The sequence below is a fragment of the Hylaeus volcanicus genome, chromosome 8 (assembly GCF_026283585.1).
Source record: "Hylaeus volcanicus isolate JK05 chromosome 8, UHH_iyHylVolc1.0_haploid, whole genome shotgun sequence".
Taxonomy (NCBI): Eukaryota; Metazoa; Arthropoda; class Insecta; order Hymenoptera; family Colletidae; genus Hylaeus; species Hylaeus volcanicus.
This window is the reverse complement of record NC_071983.1, coordinates 1-26,737: the sequence shown is the minus strand read 5'-3', so window position 1 is coordinate 26,737 and position 26,737 is coordinate 1. Positions and strand designations below refer to the sequence as shown.

Sequence of the window (26,737 nt, the reverse complement as noted above, 5' to 3'; positions counted from 1 at the left end):
GACTAAGTTATTTTATCAAGTGCCCTTGCTTTGTATTATAGTCGCATCTGTCGACGTACTGCAGCTTTTGGGAGTAACAGAGAGTTGTTAAAATGTTGTAAGTTGTTGGTACAATGTGGGCACGGTATTGACGATTCAGTACCAACGTGATTGGCAAAGTATGGTCAGAGGAGAATACATTACAAGTCTGAACAGAGTCTACTACTAGATCCATCGCTTCTATTTTAAAAGCCAACCGTTCCCGCTTCCCTCTCCTACTTCTCTTATGATTTTTTTAATTTCTCGACGTCTGAAAAAAAAAGAAACGTATACTTTTCAATCCTTCTGCGAGAAAGTACTTTTTGTAAACTAAAAAAATTGGAAGAGGCTGAATGAATTCATTGGTCGAAGACTGAATGAATTCATTTAATTTTTTTCCAAAGACGTGTATGCATAATTGTCTAAGTTAAAAAATTAACACGGGACGCATGTACCGCCTTTTTTGGTATGCCTCGAAACTCGATTACAATAGAGCACAAAATTTCCAGTTAGTACAGAAATTTTACTTAAAAATAACAATCGTAATTTCATAATATTAATGTAATACTTTATCGTAGTTGAAAATGACAATTATGCATACTACTTTTGGGCACAAAAAGTAAGTATACTTTGGCCAGTAGATTTTACAAAAAAAGAACACTTCTTTTAAATGTAAAAAGTATTGTTTTTCCACGATGACAGAGGTTAGAAAACTAAATCGTTCAGTAAGGAAAGGAAAGATAAAAGAATGAAGAAATCATTTAACGAGCATTTATTACGTAAAGTCGCATCTGAGATTATTTGTAATTATATTTAAAAAGAAAAAAAAAAACAAAAAAAAAAGAACCGAAACGAATCTACACTAAGCAGTGTTTGTATGTTTTGTGATACAAACAATATTGCATTTGTACATAATAAAAATTCCTTGAAAGCGTATCGTTCATAAAATTATCAAATGCATATATCGAAAAGAAATTTTTATCCAAAGAGTGAGATTTTTTCACAGAAATTTCATTGCACAAAAATTCTGGTAATTTATTCCGGTGAAATAAATTTCTCGAAAAAAAGTATGGATTCTTACATAGGCCAAAAGTATTACATAATAATATTTTCAACTCTGCGTGCTTTTATAATTATGCACTGTAGAGTTCGGAATATTATTATGCATGTTAAAAAAAAAAAAAAAAAAAAAGTCATTCTAAGAATTAGGGAGTTGCACTTTGAACAAACAGTAAATCTTTTTTATTGCCCCTGCGTGTCAGCATAGTCACGATCTTCCTCATAAACAACAGGAATTGCGTCGAGGATGGTGTATGAAACGTTATAGCAATAAATTTACGTATTTGTGTATAATTTAAAGTTAGTAAACTTATTAATTAAATATAAATTACGTATAACGGTGTATATTTTCCCTACAATATTATATGTATATATGTATTTTCTTTTACGAGAAACGGTTTCAAAGGTAAAACCGTAGGTATAAAAGTGTACAATTTATATACGTCATCCTTATCGAACTAGATTTCAATATTCTTATGGCCAAGAAAAAGAAGTATTCTTTATATAAACAACGAAACATTGTTTTCCAATTTGTTGCTTAAAATCGAAATTACAAGCTATAGAATAAACTTTATTAATGAAAAAAGTTTTCTCTAGTCTCCAGTAATGTTTCTTACGAATCAAATATATGTATGTTTCATTTTCTTACCATGTATATGTATAACATATGCATAGCAACATACGTTTGTTGCACATTTACATGTAAACTTAACGCTCACACACGAACAAAAGTCATAATACATACACAAACGCAGCAGGCCTACATATAACTGGTATACTTGAACTTGTATTTAATACATACAATAATTAATCATGTGAAACTTTTAAGTTTTTTGATAAAATCTTAGAAACAAAAGAACGAGGCAAAAAATTACATTGTAACGAATTCAATGAGAAGAAAATATCGACTATGCTGAATTCTTTGCAGTATTATTTTCTTTTTCCTTTATTTTACTACGATATATGTCGAACGAACGAATTGTCTGATGTTAAACGATACAATTATTTTCACATGTTGCGGTAAGTACCTGGTATTTCGAAGATACATCATCTATCGCGAGAAATATCTCTAACAAGCATATACATACATATAAATAAACGGTAATTATGTTTCAGTAGAAAATGTGAATTTTAGACCAAAACAAATATACACTATGTAATTTAACGTTTTGTCATCGGTAAATTTGAAGGATAGATTCTGGTAATGTCAGACTTTTAAATCTACTCGTCCCGTTGTCAGTAACATTTCCAATCGATGAAATAACAACATACAATTATACAGATACTAAAAACTGGAACATGTATAATACATTATTAGTCTCCAAACAATTAATGTCAAAACAAAAATCTCCTTTTCGAATAAACTTTTTATATTTCTGTTTATGTATGTATCTATAATCTTTGATTCGAAAGAAGGAAGAAATTACTATGTACATAGTTGCAACTTGAAACTAAAACTAAACACATGTATTTCATTCCATCATACTTGTAAAATTACAAATGTTTGTATAAATTAAGCTATTTAAAGAGCATAGTAAATTCTACGCATAATTACTGTAACGTCTGTTGAATGTAAAATTAAAGAGGCGAGTAAACAAAACCACATGACCGCGACAGATTCATGCTAGTAGGAAGCTACACGTTGAACGAATACAAATACAATGGAATACATGTTACTATTTATGTATAAATAATAACATTATTCCTTTCTTTTTAAGTCTTTAACTTTGACAATAAAAGACTTTCGACTTGGATACATCCTCAATGGAATGATCTTCTTAGTTCTTGTATTGAAACGCTAGATGGACTTACTATCCTGTTTTACGGCAGATACTGTAATTTTTTTATAAACCACATAGTACTCTTCCATAAAACTACACAACTTTATAATTTCGATCTTTTTCTTCAGTAATAAGATTATGCTTTTTTAAATTATGTACCAAAAATGTAAAATATGTAAAAATCTCTTACTAATGAAGTAAATGTTGATGTAATATAAATATATATGTGTACGATAATCGAATGAGAAATTATTAAGATTATTTTGAATTGTATATAAAGGAAGAGTGTTTGCTTTCGCTCGATCATTCAAAAGTGTACAAAATATAATCAGTTAAAATAATCGGTGGCATTTATCCTCGAGGCATGTAGTTATGTCCTAGCTACAGTACGATTTCAGGAAACTCGAGGTACCCAAGCTATAAGGGGGCCAGTGAGCCCTAACAAACTACTGGCAGGATATATCAGAGAATAACCAAGTAACGCGTATACAAAGTAATGTAAAGCAATAATGAACGAATAAATGTAAGATTGGATACGACTTTGCACCCTTATAAATAAAATTCATAATTGGTAGTGTCATCTAGTGACAGGAGCAGGACCTATTTCGTTACTGATCGAAACAGTTCCAATTTGAAGTTAGTTAATTCACCAACAAAAATTTGCTTGATTCTATTGTAAATAACCACTTGGATGAAACAATATTATGTGCAACACTTGAAAGTTTTATACTCACACGTCTTTAATATTCCTTCATCTCCCTTTACAATCAGTCAATCAAGTGTTTTCGAATTTGACAAGATTTATGATGATTATCTAATCTAGTCTATCTTAATCTATGAAAACTGGACAAGATACCTATGTATCTACAATAGTGGTTATCTTTTATCTGTCAATACTATAGTTAGTATAGTTTGTGGAACGAGTTTTTGTGTATAAACAACATTGTTTGTTTGGTAACGATGATCGCAAGAAAATTGAAATTGTGCGTTAAAAATTACCCAGTTGAAAATATTATTCCCATTTAATGTGACAATTTTGTTTGTTACTAAAATGTAAATTACGCTTTTGTTTCGTAAATTAACAGCGAAATTAGTGAATAATTTTTCGTCACAAGTATCGCATTATTTTATTTTGTAAATATGACAACGTTAAAAGGTGTTTTCCCCGATCCAAGTAAGATATAATTATGTGACTAATTTTTAGCGATAATTATATCTTTAATAATTGTTATATTTTCCTTAGAACCAGTAAAGCAAAAAGATTTCATACACGAAAATGTAAGGAATCTCCGTCGTATGGAACAATGTTTGCATACAAATAAAGAAGCAGAAGAAGTGCAAAGACTACGAATACACGAACAAAAAAGCATTGGTAATAAATATCAAAATATTCGATCAAAAATGAATTCAAATCTTCAGGTAAAGAAGCATAAATGCATTGATATAAATTTAATCGTTAATAACAAAACAGATCAGCAACCAAAAACATATATGAAATCCAATTCGTCGATGCTGAACAAAACTACCGTTACAACTGTTACAAAGAATACGCTACATCCAACGAGAAACAATCATTCGTCGATTAAACAAAAACGAAAAGAGTGTAAGAATATGCATAAATCTGCAAAGAAAACAAATGAAAAAGTTTCATCAGACCCTAATTTGTCGTGTGATTTAACTAAACATACCGATAACAATAGAAATGTACAAAGTAAATTCAGAAATCAAGGTATCCAAACACTGGATGCAAAGGAAATGGATAATTTATATTCCGATGGGATGATAAGGTACGCATTAAGAATAATTGTAACGTTTTATATTTCATGTTGACACAATTTTCCTACAGATACCCTTCAAAGAAATGTTTAAACAATAACGATGCGAAAAATAAAAATGAACCAAATCAGCAGAATGATAAAGCTTTAAGAGATACAACAAATACACCTTTAGATCAAGGGGATGTTAAAGTTTATGATAAAAGTTTACAGAATAAAAATAATTCAAAAGGTTCCGAATTACTTCCATCTAAAGCGGAAGTAGATGTTGCAAAATTAAATAAGAAATGTACTTCTGTAGCTAGTAAAATAGCGACACGACTAAATAATAGTAATAATGTTCCTCCAGCCAATTATCGCAAGGGTGTTGTTCCTAAGTATGATATTACAAACCCATTTTTTGTCCAAATTCATTAATATAATGCTAGTAATTCAGAAGATTCGATCGCTATTTTATTATGATCAAATTATTGGTTTATTAGGTATATAAAAACCAGAAAGGAAGCTCAAGAAAAAGAACTAAAGGCCAAAGCAGAGGAATTGGATCCTGATTGTCCTAGTGGTCACGTTCATTTACCCGAACATGAGCGCAAAGAAACATTGCAGATACTGAAGAAGAGTATGCAATTAAAGAATCGTTTACAATAACGTTTCTTTCTCTTATTACAATTTTTTTATCGACATTACAGGTTATCAAGATTACGTGAATGAATTAAATATGATGCCTATAAAAACAGATACCCTCAGGGCACAACAACGGAAGACGGAAATAGAAAAACAACTAAATAAATTAGAAGAAGGTATAAAGGTTTTTTCCAAACCTAAGGTTTACGTAAAAATGAATGCATAAATTATTATTTTGTTGTGCAATATATGTTACAATAAAATCATAAACTGTATATATTTGATATTTTAATAAATCTATACACTCATTTTCACACTTTAGTAAAAGTATGATAATGCATTTCGAGAAAATCGCAATTTAAAAATTTTAAGCGTACTTGTTTGGCATCTTAAGAATAATTCTGAATTTTTATCAGTTGATCCAGAGTAACATATAAATCCTTCCTTTCGCAGAATTTGTCATTTGCAAATTCAAATACAATAAAGAAGATGCAGTCGGAGACACGGTAACTAAGTAATTCGTTCGATAAAGAAATGTGCTGAAAGATCCTGTAATTTTCATTCTTGTATTCATTTTTCTATCTTCTACTTCTTACAAACAAAAGCACGAAGAATAATTCATAATTACGAATGAATTAAAAAAATGATAAATTTGTGCTTGCAGATTACAAATGTAAAAGTGATTTCTTTTTGTTTACAATATTAACCGTTGCTACGAATTTTCATACATATTTCATTATCCTGGACCAATAACAAATATTGCTTATCGATAGCTAAAAGTAATCCGTGCTGCAATATATTTGTTAAATTTCCAGCAGAGAGCGCAGGTGTTTGATCAGGCCGGCGCACAGAGAGACGGAAGAACATATGTTTTAGCAGTGACGCATGCGCAATCATTGCTTCCGCGACGTACCTAGCCATCTTTCCAGTCAAGCAAAAGTGATTGTTTTCAGCTTTAGTCTTATTTAACGGAACTTTTATTAATGTCAGAGCCACAGTCCGCGCTTCTACTACGAAAACAATTAGCAGGTACCCAGTAAATAAACGTATAAGTGCTAAGTGTGATCCGTGCAGCGCATTCGAGCTCGAGAAAAAGCCGGAACCGTTTTCGTACTCCAAACTCGTGCGACCTCGTCGCTGCCGTGTCTCGACCTTCGAATTTGTCTTTGTGAATATTTTTTTCCCGCGGTATCAGCCTCACTGAGACCTTCGTAATTTTATCTGGGCACCGGTTAAGCCTTTCGTTATCTCATGGTGGCTCTGCGCCCGATTAGGGCGTGAAAATCAATACGGCTACGCGGAACCGTAGTGTACCTCCCATGAATAACTTTAACCTAGCATTCAGTATCGCGTTTACCCCGCGAGTATAATCTCTTAGTCCTGATAGAAGCCGTTTTCGCATACAGCGAAGACCGGTTTTGCTGTTACCGAAAATAATCGCAAGCGATGTTATTTATAGCATTTCGCACGTCACACCGTGCACAACGCGGTTTGAACTAAAAAAAAAGACAGAGAAAATCATGCCCGTGCAACGACCACCGAAGGTCAGCTTTCTTCAATCCATACTCGATCACTTTTCACATAAGATTCACGCCATAAAACATCTCCGTTGATTATATCGTTTTTCTCCACGCTTAAATTTCCTTTTTCATTCTACGATCAATGCTATCGCGAGCTTCCTATTGAAATTTTTACGTGAAATATCATATCAACGTTGACTCACCGTCGTTAACTCGTGGCCGCTGACGGTTATTTAGCACGGGTCGATTTAACCTAACCTGTACGCATCGAATAACAAAAGTGTTCTGTCGTTTCTGCAAATGAACTTTAATCTCAGTATTAATCGTTTTCTTTTAATCTTTTCAGTGTTAACGAATGTACGTTTGTACGTATTGTACGTACGTACGTTTAAACAAGTGCTGCATAATCTCTTTCGTTATTGGTCCACATAAAATGTAATCATTATTTCGTTTTGTTAAGTTTCGGGTAAGGTAAAAACTAGTGTAAAATTTATTATTAAAGTTTAGTCAGACACTCTGTGTTCTACTGGCTTCTTGAAGTTGAAGAAATGTGCAAAGACACATTCATTCTTAAATTGTTGCAAATTTTATAGAATTCAGATTTTCATTTCTATCACCTTATTTCTAATTGCTAATCTAATTTTTCATCGGAATCAGCAATTTGAAAATTTCATTCGAGAATTTATCAAATGTATTTAGGAAGAAAGTATATATTATCTCTGAAATATTTAGTTAAAGAGTTTGGAGTATATATTTTTTATAAACTGTTATTACGTCATTTCTTTTTAAATTGTTCAATTACAACAATTCTATCCTTATTCCTCTTTATTATAGGTTTCTAAATTTGTCTTTAATTTTATTTTATTTTATTTTATGAGATGGATAAACTTGATGAAAGAGAAGTTTGTGCATCGCTAGTTTCAACCATTTTGTGCTTTCTTTTGTTTGAAAACATATAATTTTAGTCTTTTTACATTTTATTACTCTGCATTTTATGTATTTATAATTTTTAAGTGAAAATATTCTCAAGCACATATTTAATATAACAATCGACAAAAGTGCTTCGCTTAGGTTTTCTTCTATTCTTGTAGAACTAAATAAAAACCCAGTAGAAGGGTTTTCAGCAGGCCTCATAGATGACAATGACATATATCAGTGGGAAGTACTCATTATTGGACCTCCAGATACGTTATAGTAAGAAATTAATTTATTCACAATCAAATATAATATAATTTATATAATTTCATGCAATTTTATAAGTATTTTTCACCTTTTAGTGAAGGTGGGTTCTTCAAAGCACACTTAGAATTTCCAAAGGAGTATCCACTTAGGCCACCAAGAATGAAATTTATAACAGAAATATGGCATCCAAACAGTAAGTCACTTCTCTCTAAACTTTAGAATCTACTCGAAGAAAAGAAATAGAAATAATACTATGTTATATTTATAGTCGAAAAAAACGGTAATGTGTGCATATCGATTTTACACGAACCTGGAGATGACAAGTGGGGCTACGAAAAAGCATCGGAACGGTGGTTACCAGTTCACACAGTCGAGACTATCCTCATAAGCGTTATTAGTATGCTTGCAGATCCTAATGATGAAAGCCCTGCTAATGTGGATGCTGCCGTAAGTAATATTATATGTGTTTATAGAAATTAATTTTTATTTAGTATTCAAATGCTATTTATGGTAATTATTTACAATAGCAACAACTTTGCCTATTTTATGTTGAAGCGGGTATGTCATCAAGTGTCTCGGAACAAACAATATTTGTTGTCAACTTATCGAGACTTTTCAAGACATAATCATTAAGTGATAGACAAATATTTTTTGCTCTAGAATGCCAACTGTCCTTCCCATTTGAACCATTAAAGTGGTAAGGTTAATGCTATTGTAAATAACTATCTCGCTTACTAACAATAATTGTTTGAATACTACAGAAAGAGTGGAGGGAAAGTTACACAGAATTCAAGAGAAAGGTGGCGAGGTGTGTCAGAAAAAGCCAAGAGGAGTGTTCGTAGGAGATGAATAAATATTCAAATGGAAAGACTTATTTAATTCTGGTAAGTTTCACGACGTACGTGTTACGTGAATCTCGATATTTCTTCTTTGCATTTCGATCATTCTCTTGGCATATTGATGTAGGGAAGCCGTAAGCACTGTAAAAAAGAAACCGATGCTCAGCATTAAGCTAATGAATCACAGTGCCACTAAAAACGGATAAAGCCTGACCCATCCTTATGCAGTGCGAGGGAGACAGAGAGTATGTGTGAAAATAAAAGATAAGTTCGCACGCCTCTATCAAGTTTATACCACCGCCACTGACGTACCATCCATTGATACGAAGAACATAAAGGAAATACATGCAGCTCACCTTTTACATAATAAACAGCTAAAAAACTAATTTACACGTATACATAAAGCAAAAAAACATCATCTGTACGATTATTACCTTAATACTAATAGTTACAAACATAACTTCCCTGTCCCTCCTGCTCAAGAGCTAGACCTACCCTTTACATCAGAAATCCTGTAATTTAAAATGTTTACGTTTATCATTGAATAATAATTCCTTAGTGTCGTTTCGTATTTTCTTACTTTCGTAATAAATTTTTGTAAAGTCGAATACACGGTACATATATGCTACAATCGTTAATGTAATGCCAGTAAAAAATGGAAACAAAATATATGTGAATTAACTGTGACATCCGCAGCAAAGATTATATCGATTAAGCTGTACAATCACGGCTATACAAAGATATGTGAAATTTCTAACGAACCGTAAGTTGCCAAAATAACGAATTCTAATTAAAGTGATAATAATGCTAATAACGATATTATTAGAAATATACCATTAATTACAGCTAGTAAACGTAACATAAGATTAGGTACACATTACAATGACTGTATACATTTTCTTTCGACCTGTGTCAGTTTTGTAAAGTGATTATTTGATCCTAACTTTCTATTAGATCGAAACTTGCGGTTCCATATCATGGATGTGTTTAACTTTAAAACATTCTTTTGTTCAACTACATACAATTTTATATTGCCAATTAAATTTTACGAGGTGAAACATGTCTATTACATTGAACCTGTTTTCGCACATTTGTTCAACTCGACAAATGCTATATGATATAACAAAATATTTTCTAATACTTATCACTGAAACAAAGTAATCACTTTTTATACCGTGATTTAACTATTTCCCTTTGTATAAGAGCTGACAATGCTTTATTTTCAACAGATTAGAACATACTCTAATAAAATTTGCTTTATTTCGTATATAAGTTCTTTTTAATCCAATATCATTGGTTTAACTTATAAATTGTTACTTAATAGTCAATAAACTGAGTATATAGAAATGAGATGCAGAAGAAGACAACACAGAATAGAAGTTTCAGCATTTAAAAGAGAATGAAGCACTGATAAAAGAACAAAGATTAAGACAAATGAATGTGATGCTATATCTTATTATTGATTATTGATCAAATGTGACACATGTATAATTAATTGTACAATTTATTATCATCTAAAATGCATTACAATATGTGACATGAATTTTAAACCACGTAGATACAGGTGATGTCTGATTTATCGACATTCCAAAAGCATTCGAATTATACAGGGTATGCTAAAATCGATCATTCAAACCCTGAATGTATATAATACTCGTCGAAATAAGCAGAAATGTGTCGAAATAAAATTTGCCTCCACCTTATAATGCCTCATAATTCGGAAATGTATTGTATGTACGTATCAAAAATTTGGACCACCAATTTTGGCACATCCTGTATACTGTACAAAATTAAAGATTTTATTTTATAAAAGGAATGCGTGTTCTATCATCAGAATTTTGACTTGTTCGAACGTACACAATTAAAGAATCTGTAAAGGGAAACATTTATAAACTAGTATTCGATAAATAGTAATACTACTAAATAGCGGTTCAACCGCTGGTTTGCCTTTGTTTATTGTCATGGAAACACAGTCGTGAAAGTGAAGTTTGGAAACTTTACAGCCACGATCAGCCGTGATTTCAAGAACGTGTTGACATCGTAAATTACGTTATAGCCTAAAGTTGTGCAATTTAACGTTCTTGTATGTTTCATATAATTTTCTAAATAATTGAATCGTCGAAAAATTCCTGTTCACTTATCAATAAAGTTTATCGCGCTTTAAAAAGTAATCGAATAAGAAACAAGGCTGAAATCGTATGCTATGGGTTAGTATCGTTCACGGTGGATTTCATCGCGATTTATTGTTCTGGTATCGGAAATTTAAACGTGGTCCACGAATATTTGTTGGTTTATATTGAACCAATTAATTTATAACTATGAACGATGAACACATTGTTCTAACTTTACCCGATACTCAGAGTACGGATTCAGTATGTTTAACCCAGTCTCAAGCATTATCACAAGAACAAACTATGATTGTGTGGGGAAGATTATGCCCAATTCCTGTAGCTTTCAAAACAGTTGGTAAATATATTTATATCTGTACAATTTCTAAGATATATACGTTTAATTATGACTCGAGAATATAGTTTGCGTTTTTGTACTTGATAATGCTTAAATATAAATAATTATTTATGTAGAAATGATCAGAGACGTCTATACACTTGGTCGGTCAGAAAAATGCGATATACCTATAACTGAAAACGAATTAAAACCAAAATGGCTGAGTGTTATAAGTAAAATACACTTTAGGATAACAAGGGAATTTATTAATGAAAATAATAAGGATACCGTAATATACTTGGAAGACTTGAGTCAAAATGGAACATTTGTTAACAAAAAGAAAGTGGGCAGAGGAAAGAAGGTCGTACTTGAAAGCAATGATATTATATCTTTAGCACAATCTCACGTTTCTGGTATATATTTATACTTTATATGTTATACTTGTAGTAGTACTGACATATCTGTAAATTCAGTATCTATAGTACATGTTAAATCATCTTTTATAGAGTAAGCTAAAACATCTTCTCCCTATTTTTAACAGTATATGTATTCATGAGCACTATTGCATTCGAGTGCAACGATTTACCTGTAGAACTGAGAAGCAAATATGCTGTGTCGCGTAAATTAGGATCTGGGGCATGCGGGGAGGTAAAATTGGTGTTTTCCAAGGTTGGTTGTAAAAAGTTTGCCATGAAAACAATCATGAAATTAGGCGACGGAACAAATGGTCAGAGACATCCTTTAAACGATCCTGAGAAAATTATGAACGAAGTTAGAATATTAAAAGCTCTGAAACATGTAAGTTGGCACATTTACAGAAATAATAATATCGTATTAACAAATATTTTACTTTCAGCCTTGCGTAGTTCGATTGGAAGAAATCGTGGATAGTCCGAAAGCAGTATATATAGTTCTAGAATTAATGGAGGGCGGTGAACTTTTTGAAAGAATAAAGAGCAGAGGCAAATTGTCGGAAAAGACTGCGAAATTAATTTTTTATCAAGTTGTACTTGCCGTTAGTTATCTTCATGACTCTGGTATAACTCATAGGGATTTAAAGGTATTACTTGGGTAAATGTATGTATTTATGTTAAGAAGAAACAGTAAATGAATATTATCAATTTATAGCCAGAAAACATATTACTAGCTAGCGATTCGGACGTTACATTAGCTAAAGTATCTGACTTTGGTTTGTCAAAATTGGTTGACGCGCAAACCATGATGAAAACATTCTGTGGAACTCCTATGTATGTTGCACCGGAAATATTATTTAGTACTGGACGTGGTTCTTATACGAATCAAGTGTGTACATTAAAGCGTATATTCACGCATTAATTTATTTAAGAATATATAGTTTATAACATTTTCAATTTTACTAGGTAGATGTATGGAGTCTAGGAGTAATACTGTATGCTTGTTTAAGTGGTTCTGTTCCCTTTAATTGCCACGACAAAAATTCTAGTTTGCAGGATCAAATAATGAGAGGATGTTACAGTTTTCCTGTTACAAAATTTGGACACGTTTCAGAGAAAGCTATAGATTTGGTATAAGCACGATGTTATCTAATACAGTTCTATAATGAGAAATGTGTATTTAGTTTTTAATAATGTTACTTTTTAGATCAAGCGCATGATGACCACCAATCCAAAAAAACGGATTACTATAAAGCAAGTTTTGTTACATCCTTGGTTGCAGGATCGCGAACTCCGGGATACCATGGACATTTTATTATCAGTAGATAACGAGGAAAATATAATACCTTCAAATATTCCCAGCAATTGCCAATACAAGAATGAAAAATACCAACGTTTAAGAAAACGAGCGCGATTGGATACTTAAGTACAAATAATATATATTATAAGAATTACCTACTTGAAATTTCTTATTTTCGAATACTGTATTTACAAGATAAAATATTAGAAATTGTACTTTTGCACAATCATAGACTTTTTCATAATGTTGTTTTAGAAACAGTGAGATTTAATCTATTTGTTACGTATTGAGAAATATATTTATGATATAACGTGATTAATTTCCAAAATAAACATAAGTTCACAGATGTATCGTAAAAAATTAACGTAATTCATTAAGTTGGTAAAAAGTGAAATTAAAAGTAATTCCATTTTTTATTGAGTTACCTTGCTAGTACAATCATAGCGTCACTAAAAATAACATTAGTTACAAAAATATTTAACAATGAAACTACAGTATCCGAGATGATTACCAAAATGTTGTTTAAGTTATAATATTAAGAAATTATTTTTGTACTTTATATACTTCTGGTCATTAAACATTCGTCAACTATTTTATGTACCCCTTTTTTATACGATTTTATTGATGGAATGAAATTCAATGATGTCCAACTTGAAAGTATATAAGAACTTGTATTTAATCGAAAAAAGTCCGTTTTATATACAATTGCGAGTATCCCAGAAATAATATTTCGTCGACCTCGAACATTTTTTCTCTCTCGTATATCTATTCTTCTTTGCATTGGTATATTTCTTCGCCATTGCAAGGATTTGGAAGTGGAGTCTCCATTTCTGGTCGTTCTTTTTTAGCAAGTCCAGCTAACAATCGCTTTATTTGGGCTATTGCCTTTCCAGGATTCAAACCCTTTGGAAAATTGTCGATGCAATAATGAAATACAAATTTTTTGAACATATTGTAGTTTCTAATTTTTTTTTTTTTTTTTTAGATAACATTTAATACCTTTGGACACGTCTTTGTGCAATTGAAAATGGTGTGACATCGATAGACCGAATAAAAATCTCGCAATTTGCTGAGTCTTTCTTTGTGTCCCATATCGCGCGAATCGATTATCCATCTATATGCCTAGAGATACTCAATCTTTATCTAATATGTTACTCGTTGAAATCGACAATGTATTTATGTTTCTTTGAAGTATACCTGCAAAAGTGTTGCGGGGCCCAGGAATTTATCACCAAGCCACCAATACGGTGGACAGGCAAAAGTGCAGCATCCACAAAGTATGCATTCGTACAAGCCATTGAGTTTATCTCTATCTTTTGGACTCTGCAAAATCTGTCGTAAACCAAGAAAGTTTTCTTCCCCTGGACGCTTTAAAAATGGCTCGATATTTTGATATTGTTTTAAAAATTCTTCCATGTCCGTTATCAGATCTCTAATTACGTACGAATGCGGTAGAGGATATACAACTATTGGTTTCGGTGATTGTGTCACTTTTCTGGTAGCAAAGAAGGAATGTATCAAATTTCATGGTAATAATAACAAATACATCATTTTCTTTCGTGTTTATTAAAATTTTTTAGATAGTTGGCGTTAATCGAGCAAGTATAAATAATTTTAAAGCAGTAACGTATTTTCATGATGTCATATTACGTGATGCAAGCCAAGGTGTTGACACCGTTTATGTTCATCGAACAACTTCCACAGATTCCTTCGCGACACGATCTTCGGTAAGACAATGTGGGATCGTGTTGTGCCTTTATTAACGCCAACACATCCAAAACCATCGTACCGCATTTATTTAAATCCACCGTGAATTGTTGCATATATGGTTTCACGTTTGGCTTTTCTGGATTCCAACGATATACCCGAACTGTTTGGAGTCTCGGTTTCTCCTCTGTTTTCCGTTCCTACATATTTTTTATTAGTAACTAAAAGTATCAGTAAAAGAGGTTCAAGGATATAAGGTTCCAGGAATAGAAAGGGAACGGAATAGTGGAAGAATATATGAAAAATGTAGAAAATATCAGTCTTTATGGCGAATTTGAATTTTCCCAATAACAAAAACTGAAATAAAATATTTTCAATTGCTAACTTCTGGAGGTGTTTTGCATTCTTTTATAACAGCGATTTGGGAATCGACAATGTTTTCTTGTTCGGTCGGTTTCTTGTCCGTTTTGTCAGTGAACATAAATCTATGGCATCGACGATTGCTTCGACAAACAGACGAAATTGTAGAAGGCCAAAGTTGCCTCGAGCGACCGATGATATTGATATTAAACATGCTTGTAATAAATATTTCTGAAGAAGATTCGTAGATATGATATGTCAGGTTACAAGGACGTGTTTTAATTGCTTCATTTTTCGATCATTACGTTTGATGACGATAGTGCACAATTCTTCGCCTACTAGATAGAAACAAATTATCATCGTTCAAAAGAACTTCACCGTTGTTTGCATCGTTTGCATCAATTTCAAATCGATTGCAAAATGAGTACATTTATATAGAAAGATTACTGCTCGCTAAGCCGCTTCGTGAGCGGGTGAGCTTAGAAATTTTTCATTCTCAAACATGTATTTAGATCGCTCTCTGGTAGGAGTCAATCAATTCAATTGCATTCAACTGTATTCAACTCCAATTCGATACATTAGATTTTTATATAACCAATGTACAATACTATATTTGAAATAAAAGTAGTAGGATCTAGTACGATTTATTGTTTTTATGAATAGAATTACCGAACCGGGAGGTTCGTTATTTGTTCGACATGTCTATTTATTATTGCTTACAGTATCATTATTTTGTTAGAATGTACACAAAAGCATCATATGTACCAAGTATTTGACGTAAATGTTGCTGTAACAACCGATATTTCCTACTATCTCTTTGTAAACATATTTTCAAGATTTTTATTGTTTAAAACTTTCGTATTCTTATAAATATAATTAGTGTTTGCGCAAAAATCCATTTCTATTGACACTCATAAAAATTTATAAATACTTGAAACCAATTTTATTTATTTATAACTGCTAGCTGTGATATTAACGAAAGTTTTTTAAGCGATGTAAAAAAAGACCCACTCTCGATACGAAGCCAATTAGTATTATATTGTAACCGTCTATTTTTATAAGCAAGAAAGAATATTTTGTTCGTTTTTTTTGTTCCAGAAAAAGTTCCATTTATTTTTCTGATTTGTCTTCAATGTTCATGTGTTTTTGCCGAACACATGTGTTTCACAATAAAAGATATGTATTCTTTAAAAGTCACGAATCGTTCTAAGAGATCAGAAGTTATCGGATACGCGGGTTATAAAGTATTAACCCCTGCGAAGAATCAGTCTTCTTTATATACACAAATGACGATACATGAATAAGTATTTCGTTACAAGTAGTTCAATTAACATAAGCGAAAGGATATTAAAGAATCTGTACATTGCTTCATTGCCACCTGTTGCTTCGAGTAACGTTGTTTGTATATACACAAATACATGCTTTAAATATCATAAATCGACCGAAGAATTTAAATAGAAGCACGTGTATGTATATGTATATATATATATATATATACTACTATCAAGAGAACGCGAAGAGAAGATTAAAAACAATTGAAAAGGTGCGTACTGTGTCGAAAGTATATAAAATAATTATTACTAAGACGAAGGTTATAGTTTTTTATAGTAATTTACATTATATAAGACACTATAATTATGATAGCAATTTGTCACTTTTATAGCGTTATTACAATGATTTTTGTTCGATCATTGATAACATAATCAATACTGTTAACGATATTATTAATTTTATTACGCTAAAGTGTAACTACTCTTTACTATATTTTGTCATATATGTATAATACTTGGATATATCCTTCAGATACTATGCAGTACACAGTTTTGGTTATCGGTGGCGGTGGTAGAGAACATGCAATTGCTTGGAAACTTTCACAATCTTCAAATGTGAGTGTTTTAAACATAACGAATTAACATATAAATGAGATACATTTATGTATTTAAGTAAGATTTAGTGGCAAAAACTCTCAGTCTAATACTCTTGTAATCATAATTTACGTAACTCATGGTGATACATTCATTCAATTATATGGTTAAACTTAAATGGTTTTGTAGGTGAATAAAATTTATGTTTCTCCTGGAAACAGTGGAATTTCAACGGTTGATAAGGTTTCCCTAGTGAAACTAAATATTAAAAATAATAAGGTATTTTTCAGATTATTCTCATTATTTACTTTTAACATATATGGTATAAAACTGTACTAACATTACATATATTTTCTAGGAAGTAGCAGAATGGAGCAAAAAAAACAAAGTAAATTTAGTAGTCATTGGACCAGAAGAATATTTAGCCAATGGTTTAGCGGACGAATTAAAAGGTGTAGGAATCAACTGCTTTGGTCCACAAAAGGCAGCATCCAGAATTGAAGCTGACAAAAACTGGGCAAAAACATTTATGGATAGATACGAAATTCCTACAGCAAAATGGAAAGGATTCACAGATGCAGAAGAAGCAAAGCAATTTGTGACAAAGTAAATATAAAAATGTATTCATAGATACTTTCCTTAAAATTATTACATGTGTAACAATTTATTATAGTGCACCATTTCCAGCACTTGTAATAAAGGCTTCAGGTTTAGCAGCTGGAAAAGGAGTTATTGTAGCAAAGGATAAACAAGAAGCATGTAAAGCAATAGATGAAACTTTGACAGAAAAAAAGTTTGGATCTGCTGGAGAATCAATAGTTGTAGAAGAGTTACTCGAGGGAGAAGAGGTCTCTATGCTTGCATTTACAGATGGTATACGATATAAAATATACTTAATAAAAAATTATAAAAATTAATTCTAATATAATAGTAACATTAGGGTTTTTTTTATTATAGGAACGACTGTTGTACCAATGGCACCAGCGCAAGATCATAAAAGAATATTTAATGGAGATATGGGACCAAATACTGGTGGCATGGGTGCTTACTGCCCTTGTCCTTTATTACAACAAGAAGATTACGAAGTAGTAAAATCAGATATTCTTCAGAAAACCATTGGTGGTCTCAAACAAGAACAAATTCCGTTTGTTGGTTCGTTTATACTACAAATATATTAAAATACAAGTTAAATTTTTGAAAATAATTGAACATGACAGAAATTTATTGCGTTCAAAAATTCAGGTGTGTTATATGCTGGGCTAATGTTAACAAAAGATGGGCCTAAGGTTCTAGAATTTAACTGCAGATTTGGAGATCCAGAAACACAAGTGGTATTACCGTTGCTAAAATCAGATTTGTTTACGATTATGAAGGTAATTAATACTTGGCGAGTCACAGTTTAAAGAACTGCTTAATATACCAATTTTACTAACATTAATTTGAGATATATTGTCTCTTAGGCTTGTTGCGAAGGTTCGTTAGTTGAATCTTTAGTTACATGGCAAGAGGATGTATTTGCTGTTGGCGTTGTGTTGGCATCTCGTGGGTACCCAGCGTCGTCATCAAAAGGCCAAGTTATAACAGGCATCAATAATGTTTTGTGTAAACCAAATCATTTGATTTTCCATAGTGGAACAGATATTTCTCCCGAAAAAGAATTTTTGACTAATGGTAAGGTAATGGTAAGCTTATATCGAAATATCATGAATAATTTACATATTACTTAAACGTTATTTATTTATTAGGAGGAAGAGTACTAATTACAGTAAGTTTAGCATCATCATTGGCTTTAGCTGCTGCCAAGGCAACACAAGCTGCTCAAAACATATTCTTTGAAGGAAAACAATTCAGAACGGATATAGCACACAAAGGAATTGCAAGGTGCGTTCAATGTAGGCCTTATCGGAAAAGAGTGGAACATTAAGCCTGAGCCTTATATACAAAGGTATGCGGATAAAAAAGTATTAACGAAGTAATATTTTTCAGATCTATATTGAATCGTGGACAACTTACCTATAAAAGCAGCGGTGTAGATATAGCTGCAGGCGATTCGTTAGTTTCAGCAATTAAGCCAGCAACATGTTCCACTCAACGTTTAGGTACATTAGGTTCGATTGGTGGCTTTGGTGGATTATTTGACGTAAAGGCAGCGGGTTACAGAGACCCAATTTTAGTATCTGGTACCGATGGCGTTGGAACTAAATTAAAAGTATGAATGCGTTTGCAATAAATATAACAAAAATTTCGTAAATGTTATTTGTCAGTTTATTTTTTATTTTTACAGATAGCATTTGAATCTAACAAACACGATACAGTGGGTATAGACTTAGTGGCTATGTGTGTAAACGATGTTCTCGCACACGGCGCTGAACCATTATTCTTCCTCGATTATTTCGCCTGTGGTAAATTGAACGTTGATGTAGCTACTAATGTTATAAATGGAGTAAGCGAAGGATGCAAGAGAGCTGGATGTTCATTAGTAAGTGGGAATCAATTTTCAGATTTTTAAGTATTTATTGAATGTGATCATGAACCAAGTTTTTCTCTACATATACATTCAATCAAGTATCAGATACATTAATTTAATTAATTACTAATTACTAAAATAAATTTAACAAAAACTTTATTTTCAGATTGGTGGAGAAACGGCAGAAATGCCTGATATGTATTCCAATGGAGAGTACGATTTAGCAGGATTTTCTGTAGGCATTGTAGAAAGGAACAGATTACTTCCACGTGTAAACGACATAAAGCCTGATGATATCGTGATTGGTCTTAAATCAAGTGGAGTACACAGCAATGGATTCAGTCTCGTTCGGAGAGTTTTGAAATTGGCAAATAAAAAATACTCGGATATAGCACCTTTCTCAGAACATAACCGGACATTTGGTATTTGTTTATTTTGTGTTTTATTTAGTCTTCATAAATGTAGTTTATTTGTATTTATTGGTATATATATATTAAAGGCGACGAACTCTTGGAACCGACAAAAATTTATGTAAAAGGTGTAATCCCCGCTTTGCAAACAAATTTGATCAAAGCATTTGCGCATATTACTGGAGGAGGTCTTACAGAAAATGTACCAAGAGTTTTACCAAAAAATATGGGAGTAACATTAGACGCGACTAAGTGGAAAATACAACCAATTTTTAGTTGGCTAGCAGTTATTGGTAAGAGAAAAAAACTTACGCATGGACTAACAAGGTTAGGACACTGCTGACTGATTTTAATGAGCTTTGGCATAGTGCCGATGTAGTTGTCCCAACAAGTCTTAATATTGGAGATTTAAGCTCTCTCTTTTCATTTATGCGTATCCATAAATAATTAATATTTAGGTGGAATAAATAAAGAAGAAATGTTAAAAACATTCAACTGTGGTATTGGCGCTATTTTAATCTGTTCAGAAAGAGATAAAGATGAAGTTTTACTTAATCTACAAACGGAAGATCCTAAGATTATTGGCCATATAAATGAACAGAAAGGTAACTTTTACCAAATATTATTTAAATATAATTTTTTTTTTTATCGATATCTTTACACGTTGCGAGTATTAATCGTACAAAATGTCATAGACAATCAAACCAGGGTGAATGTTCGAAATTTTGAAGAGGCCTTAGAATTGGAAATGAAACGATACGTACCAGACATCGTTATGGGATTAAGTAAACCTTTGAGAAGAGTAGGTGTTCTCATATCTGGTAACGGTACTAATTTGCAATCGCTAATCGACGCGACTCGAGATCCAGCGCAACATATCGGTGCAGAAATAGTCATAGTAATATCCAACAAACCAAATGTTGAAGGACTTAAGCGAGCCGAAAGAGCTGGCATTAAGACAGTGGTAATTAATATTTGTTAACTCCTTAATTACTTATTATTTCACGTTCCTGTATTATCTATATTTTCTCCTTTAATGCTGGATAATAGGTTATTAAACATACCGACTATCCCAGCCGAGAAGCTTTCGATTCAGCGATGAATGTTGAACTCGATGCCGTTGGAGTTGAAATAATTTGTCTTGCTGGTTTTATGCGCATTTTATCAGATAGCTTCGTAAACCGTTGGCGAGGTGCGCTAATCAATGTGCATCCGTCGTTGCTACCCTCCTTTAAAGGTGCTTGTGCCCATAAAGATGTTTTAGCAGCTGGTGTACGTGTTTCAGGGTGTACAGTGCATTTCGTCGAGGTACAAAATATTCTTGATATGTTAGATATAAAAACTTGATCTAATACTTGTAAAAATAACTTGAGTATATTTCTGGATGAAAATTCTTTTTAGATCGATATAGATTCTGGAGCGATCATCGAACAAGGAGCAGTACCCGTATTACCACATGATACAGTAGAGACTCTTCAGGAACGAGTGAAAACAGTCGAACATCGCATATTTCCCCTTGCTTTAAAACATTTAGCTACCGGAAGGATCAAATTGAAAGAAGATAATTCCATTGTATGGAATTACTAAACTTCAAATATTTTATAACTATTTTTCATCTCGAATTATATTTTTTATTCAGATACGTAGTTTATTATTCACAGAACTACAGAGCTCTGGAGCTCCGTTAACAGAAAACTCACAAAGACTATATTTTATTTCCTATGAAATTTTTTTATTAATAATTGAAGATATCAGTCCAAGTATACCTTCGTCATGGTTATTAACAATACTATTAGAACGTTTTCTATTTATTTTCTCTGGAGGTGTAGAAAGTGCTTGTTCTGCAAGATCTTCCAATTTAATATGAAACATTTGTTTCTGAAGTATCGGTACTAATAAATTGTATTTATCTATTTTATTATTTACACGTTTTGTTGTAGATCTAAAGTCTTGTACAATATTCTTCCAAGATGCTTCGTCTGCGCAACTTAACGGGAGAGGACCCACTTCGTTTCGTGCTTGTTTTAATTGCTTTCGTAAATTTTCGGTTTCTTCCCTAATTTCTTTAGATAGTTGTATCCATTCCGGAGTAAATCCATTTTCTATTAATACCTATAATTTAATTATTCGTATAATGTATTGTCATCTAGTAGTATAAATTTTTAATTAAAATTGATGTTTCATACCTCGTTTAGTTTATAAGTAACGAAGTCAACGTATGGGTTTCGGGTAATCGTATTTTCTTTTAGAGGTTTACCCATTCCAGGTAGGTTCTTAAATTCACCTTTATTCATTGCTTCCTGAATTAAATCTTCTACCAACCGATCCATACCAAAACGTGTTTTAATATCTTTAGCACGCTCTTTATCTTGTCCAACTAATGTGTTACGTTCCTCGGCATGCAACTTTTTCAACCTATGCTCTGTCACATTATCAACTGCTTTCTGAGCCCTCTCTGCTGTATATAACTTTTGTCTTTTACTGTATGTTCCAATTCCTACATTGTAAGTTAAATAATGACGATGTTGTGGTGCTGTATGCTAAAATGGTAGTAAAGATACATTTTTAATTATACGAATGTCAGACATGCACGTATATTTAATACAGTATACATACTTTAATGTCAAATTCTTCAACATAAGACAACTTCACATCCTTTTTTTCTTTTTGCTCCATTCTTGCCTTACGAATCTGTCTGTAAGCATTCTCAATCTATACAAGAGAAACTATTAATTTTAGATAGATGTTACACACAATAAATTGCATAATTTGTCAACATAATTAACAAGAAGTCCTTCCAGATAAAGGATCGTATTATACCTCAGAAAATTTGGTAGCGTTAGCTTCAGATGTACCACTATCTGGATGAAACCGTTTTGCTAGGTAAACAAATGCCAACCTTAGAACTTCATCCTCACAATCTTCCGACACCTCCAATGTTTTGTACCAGTTCTTAATATGCAAATTTAATAATGCATGTACATATAAATTTATGACAATAACATTTACAGTATCTAGGATGATAAGTCTTACTACATTATTACTAATTATTATGCCTCTCGATTAAAGTTAGTTTTAATAGGTGAATATTGTAGTACATATACCTTCATACAATGGCGATGTTTAAATCTTTTTACGACCATGAAATCCGAATACGGAATGCAGGGTATATACTCAACTGATTTTCCATAAAGGCGATTAAAGTTTAACATGATTGTCAAAACACTTGAATACTGTAATGATGTTAATATATTTTTTTTTATGATTACATAATTGGTTTAGATATTACGTGTATATCTACGTTTATTCTATTGCGAATATATTACTCCAAATAACAAGTAACCTAGCCAATTTTGCAGCCAATATTATTCTTAAATTATGTTTCAAGTGATAATAATTTAAACTTTATTTTCATCGTAAACCAAATGTTAACGCGGTGTTAAATAAATATTTAATTACTATAAAAAGTTACATATTTGTTAAGAATGATACAAGACGTCAATTTAATGACGTTAGAAACACGTGAGTATATGTAAATGATACAACATGCTACGTGATGCAAGCCGAGCACAGGCGACATAACGACATAACCTCATCGAATCTTGTTACTTTAGGTTTCTTTAGGTCGTTGGTAAAAAGGAAAAGGAGGTGCGTTATTTTTTTTTACCCACGAGTATGGCAAGCATTTATTTATTCATAAACAGTCTGAGATTGTAGTTGTATCTAACATACATCATATTTCGTAGGGAGAAGAGAGGAATACGAGCGAACAAATCTGCGAACGTGTTGGGATGTGGCACGTAAAACGAAGTTATTGCTATTTCGACTGTTATCGTTGGTTTCTTTATCAGAGAAGAGAAATAATCTAACATAATTCCAATTTTGTTTTTTTTTTTTTTTGGTGTTCAAGATTGTGCCCGGAAGCTTGTACGAGAGGAGAAGAAGCCTGCAAAAGGAGTGCCTCTTTTTTTTTTGAAGACGACTGCAATTGTTAGTGTAGCGTCAGTGAGATACAGTGTGCAAATCGGACTGTGAAACGTGTGATACATTGGTTAACAAACGAAATAAGACAAGTTTCTCTATGCGATTGGTATAACTATGTATGTTTCGTTGCGTAGGTGTGAGTTAATCTTTTGCATTCAGAGCCTTTTCCTTTGTCTTTTTTTTGTAGTATGTATCAACAACTGCAGAACGCATTCTTAACTTTGTACAATGTAAATGCAAAGCCATATATTAGCTTGGAAGTTGTACGATTGGAATTAATTTAACCTTTCATAATCAAGTTTCCTTTACCTGTCAGAGAATTATACGATTGATAACTGGAATTACATTGAAATAAAAAAAAAATTAAACCTTGTAAGCATTATCTACCTTAAGATTTACTGCATCAATGTAGATAGTCACATGTCACTTTTGGAGTAACTACATCGAGGTTAAGTTAGGACTGTCAGTCATCTCTCAAGTGCAAAAGGTTAACAACCTGGAGGTTATCGGATGTTAGTTACAGATGTATTTATTTATTTTCTTTTTTTCCCCTTAAGACGACACGTTGTACACCCTTTGATAGAAGCATGTATTAGTACGTTGAAGTGTACAATGTGATATTTATTGGTGAAAGATTCACTTTAATGTAACGGAATACGTATTGTAACCTAACCTATGAGTGTATAGCAAATGAAATTGTCATTTGTCCAACTACCTATTTAAATAAATAAATGAACATTTGAGCTGCGTGAAAGGTAACCTAACACATAACCAAACGAAAGCTGTCTCTCAATTTTTTGTTGCTATTAACCCTCTTCACGTTGCATATAAGAATACAACTTAAATCATGTTGATCGAATAGGCTTAATACTTGTTCTTCCTTCTTAAGGCACTTAATCGACTTGAATTCAATATTGTGAGGTTTTAATCAATCAAACATCTTTGTTTCTATCTAAATGCGATCTTTACAGATAGATTATCAACTACGTATAAGGTGTCCCAACAATACATAATAACACTGTTAACGCATATAACAATATGTAAATATTTCAACATTTTATTTATTATTTATTTATTTTCAACATTTCCAGACCTAACCCAGACCTAACCCGGACCTAACCCGGACCTAACCCGGACCTAACCCGGACCTAACCCAGCGATAACCCTCGCAGAGATAACTTTCGCAGAGATAACCCTCGCAGAGATAACTTTCGCAGAGATAACCCTCGCAGAAATAACCCTCGCGGAGATAACCCTCGCAGACCTAACCCTCGCAGAGATAACCCTCGCAGAGATAACCCTCACAGAGATAACCCTCGCAGACCTAACCCTCGCAGAGATAACCCTCGCAGACCTAACCCTCGGAGAGATAACCCGCTATAGAATGTTACTGTTACTGTTACGATGTTACTGTTACTATTACTGTTACGATGTTACGATGTTACGGTGTTACGGTGTTACTGTTACTCTTACGATGTTACTGTTACTGTTACTGTTACTGTTACGATGTTACTGTTTCGATGTTACGATGTTACGATGTTACCGTTACTGTTAGAATGTTACTGTTACCGTTACTGTTAGAATGTTACTGTTGCTGTTACGATGTTACGATGTTACTGTTACTGTTAGTGTTACTGAATAGGCTTAATACTTGTTCTTCCTTCTTAAGGCACTTAATCGACTTGAATTCAATATTGTGAGGTTTTAATCAATCAAACATCTTTGTTTCTATTTAAATGCGATCTTTCCAGGTAGATTATCAACTACGTATAAGGTGCCCCAACAATACATAATAACACTGTTAACGCATAGAACAATATGTAAGTATTTCAACATTTTATTTATTATTTATTTTCAACATTTCCAGACCTAACCCAGACCTAACCCAGACCTAACCCAGACCTAACCCGGACCTAACCCAGACCTAACCCAGTCCCAACCCCGACCTAACCCAGACCTAACCCAGCGATAACCCTCGCAGAGATAACTTTCGCAGAGATAACCCGCGCAGAGATAACCTTCGCAGAGATAACCCGCGCAGAGATAACCCTCGCAGAGATAACCCGCTATAGAATGTTACTGTTACTGTTACGATGTTACTGTTACTATTACTGTTACGATGTTACGGTGTTACCGTTACTGTTACGATGTTTCGATGTTACTGTTACTGTTACGATGTTACCGTCATTTTAGAATGTTACTGTTACTGTTACGATGTTACCGTCATTGTTAGAATGTTACTGTTACTGTTACGATGTTACGATGTTACGATGTTACGATGTTACTGTTACTGTTATGATGTTACTGTTTCGATGTTACAGTGTTACCGTTACTGTTAGAATGTTACTGTTACTGTTACGATGTTACGATGTTACGATGTTACTGTTACTGTTACGATATTACTGTTTCGATGTTACGATGTTACGATGTTACCGTTACTGTTAGAATGTTACTGTTATTGTTACGATGTTACGATGTTACTGTTACTGTTACGATGTTACGATGTTACCGTTACTGTTAGAATGTTACTGTTACTGTTACGATGTTACGATGTTACTGTTACTGCTATGATGTTACTGTTACTGTTACGATGTTACTGTTACTGTTACGATGTTACAGTTACTGTTACGATGTTACGGTGTAACCGTTACTGTTAGAATGTTACTGTTACTGTTACGATGTTACGATGTTACTGTTACTGTTACGATGTTACTGTTTCGATGTTACGATGTTACGATGTTACCGTTACTGTTAGAATGTTACTGTTACCGTTACTGTTAGAATGTTACTGTTACCGTTACTGTTAGAATGTTACTGTTGCTGTTACGATGTTAGTGTTACTGTTACGATGTTACGATGTTACGATGTTACGGTGTTACGATGTTACGGTGTTACGGTGTTACGATGTTACGGTGTTACGGTGTTACGGTGTTACGATGTTACCAAAAAGTTATCTTTTTTTCCCATTTTTGGCCATTTGAATCATAC

At 32.6% G+C, this 26,737-nt stretch overlaps 6 protein-coding genes and 2 long non-coding RNA genes across 11 annotated transcripts; 5 read left to right on the top strand and 3 right to left on the bottom strand.

The window, feature by feature from the left end:
* Nucleotides 1–3,674: 3,674 nt before the first annotated feature.
* LOC128881048 (uncharacterized protein DDB_G0287625) lies at nt 3,675–5,532 on the top strand. 2 transcript variants are annotated; one of them, XM_054131718.1, is made up of 6 exons: nt 3,675–4,032; nt 4,102–4,230; nt 4,330–4,645; nt 4,705–5,010; nt 5,116–5,252; nt 5,323–5,532. In XM_054131718.1, exons 1-6 carry the CDS (start codon nt 3,999–4,001, stop codon nt 5,481–5,483), a joined length of 1,083 nt encoding a protein of 360 aa, XP_053987693.1. In that variant the 5' UTR covers nt 3,675–3,998; the 3' UTR covers nt 5,484–5,532. The 2 variants fall into 2 exon arrangements, with proteins under 2 accessions (XP_053987693.1, XP_053987691.1); XM_054131716.1 differs by having other exon boundaries at nt 4,102–4,645.
* Nucleotides 5,533–6,125: 593 nt separating this feature from the next.
* Nucleotides 6,126–10,072, top strand: LOC128881050 (ubiquitin-conjugating enzyme E2 G1). Of its 2 annotated transcripts, none has more exons than XM_054131720.1 (6): nt 6,126–6,286; nt 7,869–7,971; nt 8,055–8,152; nt 8,228–8,406; nt 8,721–8,843; nt 8,926–10,072. In XM_054131720.1, the coding sequence occupies exons 1-5, from the start codon at nt 6,241–6,243 to the stop codon at nt 8,799–8,801; spliced, it is 507 nt and encodes a 168-aa protein (XP_053987695.1). In that variant the 5' UTR covers nt 6,126–6,240; the 3' UTR covers nt 8,802–8,843; nt 8,926–10,072. The 2 variants fall into 2 exon arrangements, with proteins under 2 accessions (XP_053987695.1, XP_053987696.1); XM_054131721.1 differs by lacking the exon at nt 6,126–6,286 and adding an exon at nt 7,225–7,243.
* Nucleotides 10,073–10,698: 626 nt separating this feature from the next.
* Nucleotides 10,699–14,258, top strand: LOC128881047 (serine/threonine-protein kinase Chk2-like). 2 transcript variants are annotated; one of them, XM_054131715.1, is made up of 8 exons: nt 10,699–11,264; nt 11,381–11,656; nt 11,785–12,041; nt 12,100–12,303; nt 12,372–12,545; nt 12,623–12,787; nt 12,864–13,082; nt 13,942–14,258. In XM_054131715.1, exons 1-7 carry the CDS (start codon nt 11,117–11,119, stop codon nt 13,080–13,082), a joined length of 1,443 nt encoding a protein of 480 aa, XP_053987690.1. In that variant the 5' UTR covers nt 10,699–11,116; the 3' UTR covers nt 13,942–14,258. The 2 variants fall into 2 exon arrangements, with proteins under 2 accessions (XP_053987690.1, XP_053987689.1); XM_054131714.1 differs by lacking the exon at nt 13,942–14,258 and having other exon boundaries at nt 10,750–11,264; nt 12,864–13,556.
* LOC128881051 (succinate dehydrogenase [ubiquinone] iron-sulfur subunit-like) lies at nt 13,695–16,112 on the bottom strand. The gene is made up of 5 exons (XM_054131722.1): nt 15,049–16,112; nt 14,607–14,863; nt 14,154–14,451; nt 13,956–14,078; nt 13,695–13,859 (listed from the first exon to the last, which is right to left on the bottom strand). The coding sequence occupies exons 1-5, from the start codon at nt 15,235–15,237 to the stop codon at nt 13,722–13,724; spliced, it is 1,005 nt and encodes a 334-aa protein (XP_053987697.1). The 5' UTR covers nt 15,238–16,112; the 3' UTR covers nt 13,695–13,721.
* Nucleotides 16,113–16,351: 239 nt separating this feature from the next.
* Nucleotides 16,352–21,405, top strand: LOC128881042 (trifunctional purine biosynthetic protein adenosine-3). Its single transcript, XM_054131695.1, has 17 exons — nt 16,352–16,566; nt 16,827–16,909; nt 17,078–17,167; nt 17,247–17,494; nt 17,562–17,761; nt 17,846–18,040; nt 18,131–18,261; nt 18,349–18,559; nt 18,634–18,769; nt 18,875–19,097; nt 19,173–19,367; nt 19,522–19,777; nt 19,855–20,058; nt 20,224–20,370; nt 20,461–20,729; nt 20,816–21,073; nt 21,167–21,405. Exons 2-17 carry the CDS (start codon nt 16,832–16,834, stop codon nt 21,350–21,352), a joined length of 3,027 nt encoding a protein of 1,008 aa, XP_053987670.1. The 5' UTR covers nt 16,352–16,566; nt 16,827–16,831; the 3' UTR covers nt 21,353–21,405.
* On the bottom strand, nt 21,383–23,006 carry LOC128881049 (dnaJ homolog subfamily C member 28). The gene is made up of 5 exons (XM_054131719.1): nt 22,870–23,006; nt 22,586–22,717; nt 22,382–22,477; nt 21,952–22,305; nt 21,383–21,877 (listed from the first exon to the last, which is right to left on the bottom strand). Exons 1-5 carry the CDS (start codon nt 22,975–22,977, stop codon nt 21,485–21,487), a joined length of 1,083 nt encoding a protein of 360 aa, XP_053987694.1. The 5' UTR covers nt 22,978–23,006; the 3' UTR covers nt 21,383–21,484.
* Nucleotides 23,007–23,317: 311 nt separating this feature from the next.
* LOC128881052 (uncharacterized) lies at nt 23,318–23,996 on the top strand. Its single transcript, XR_008457973.1, has 2 exons — nt 23,318–23,413; nt 23,512–23,996. It is a non-coding gene; the product is annotated as an uncharacterized LOC128881052 (long non-coding RNA).
* On the bottom strand, nt 23,646–26,731 carry LOC128881053 (uncharacterized). The gene is made up of 2 exons (XR_008457974.1): nt 25,619–26,731; nt 23,646–24,897 (listed from the first exon to the last, which is right to left on the bottom strand). It is a non-coding gene; the product is annotated as an uncharacterized LOC128881053 (long non-coding RNA).
* Between the last annotated feature and the right edge of the window lie 6 nt (nt 26,732–26,737).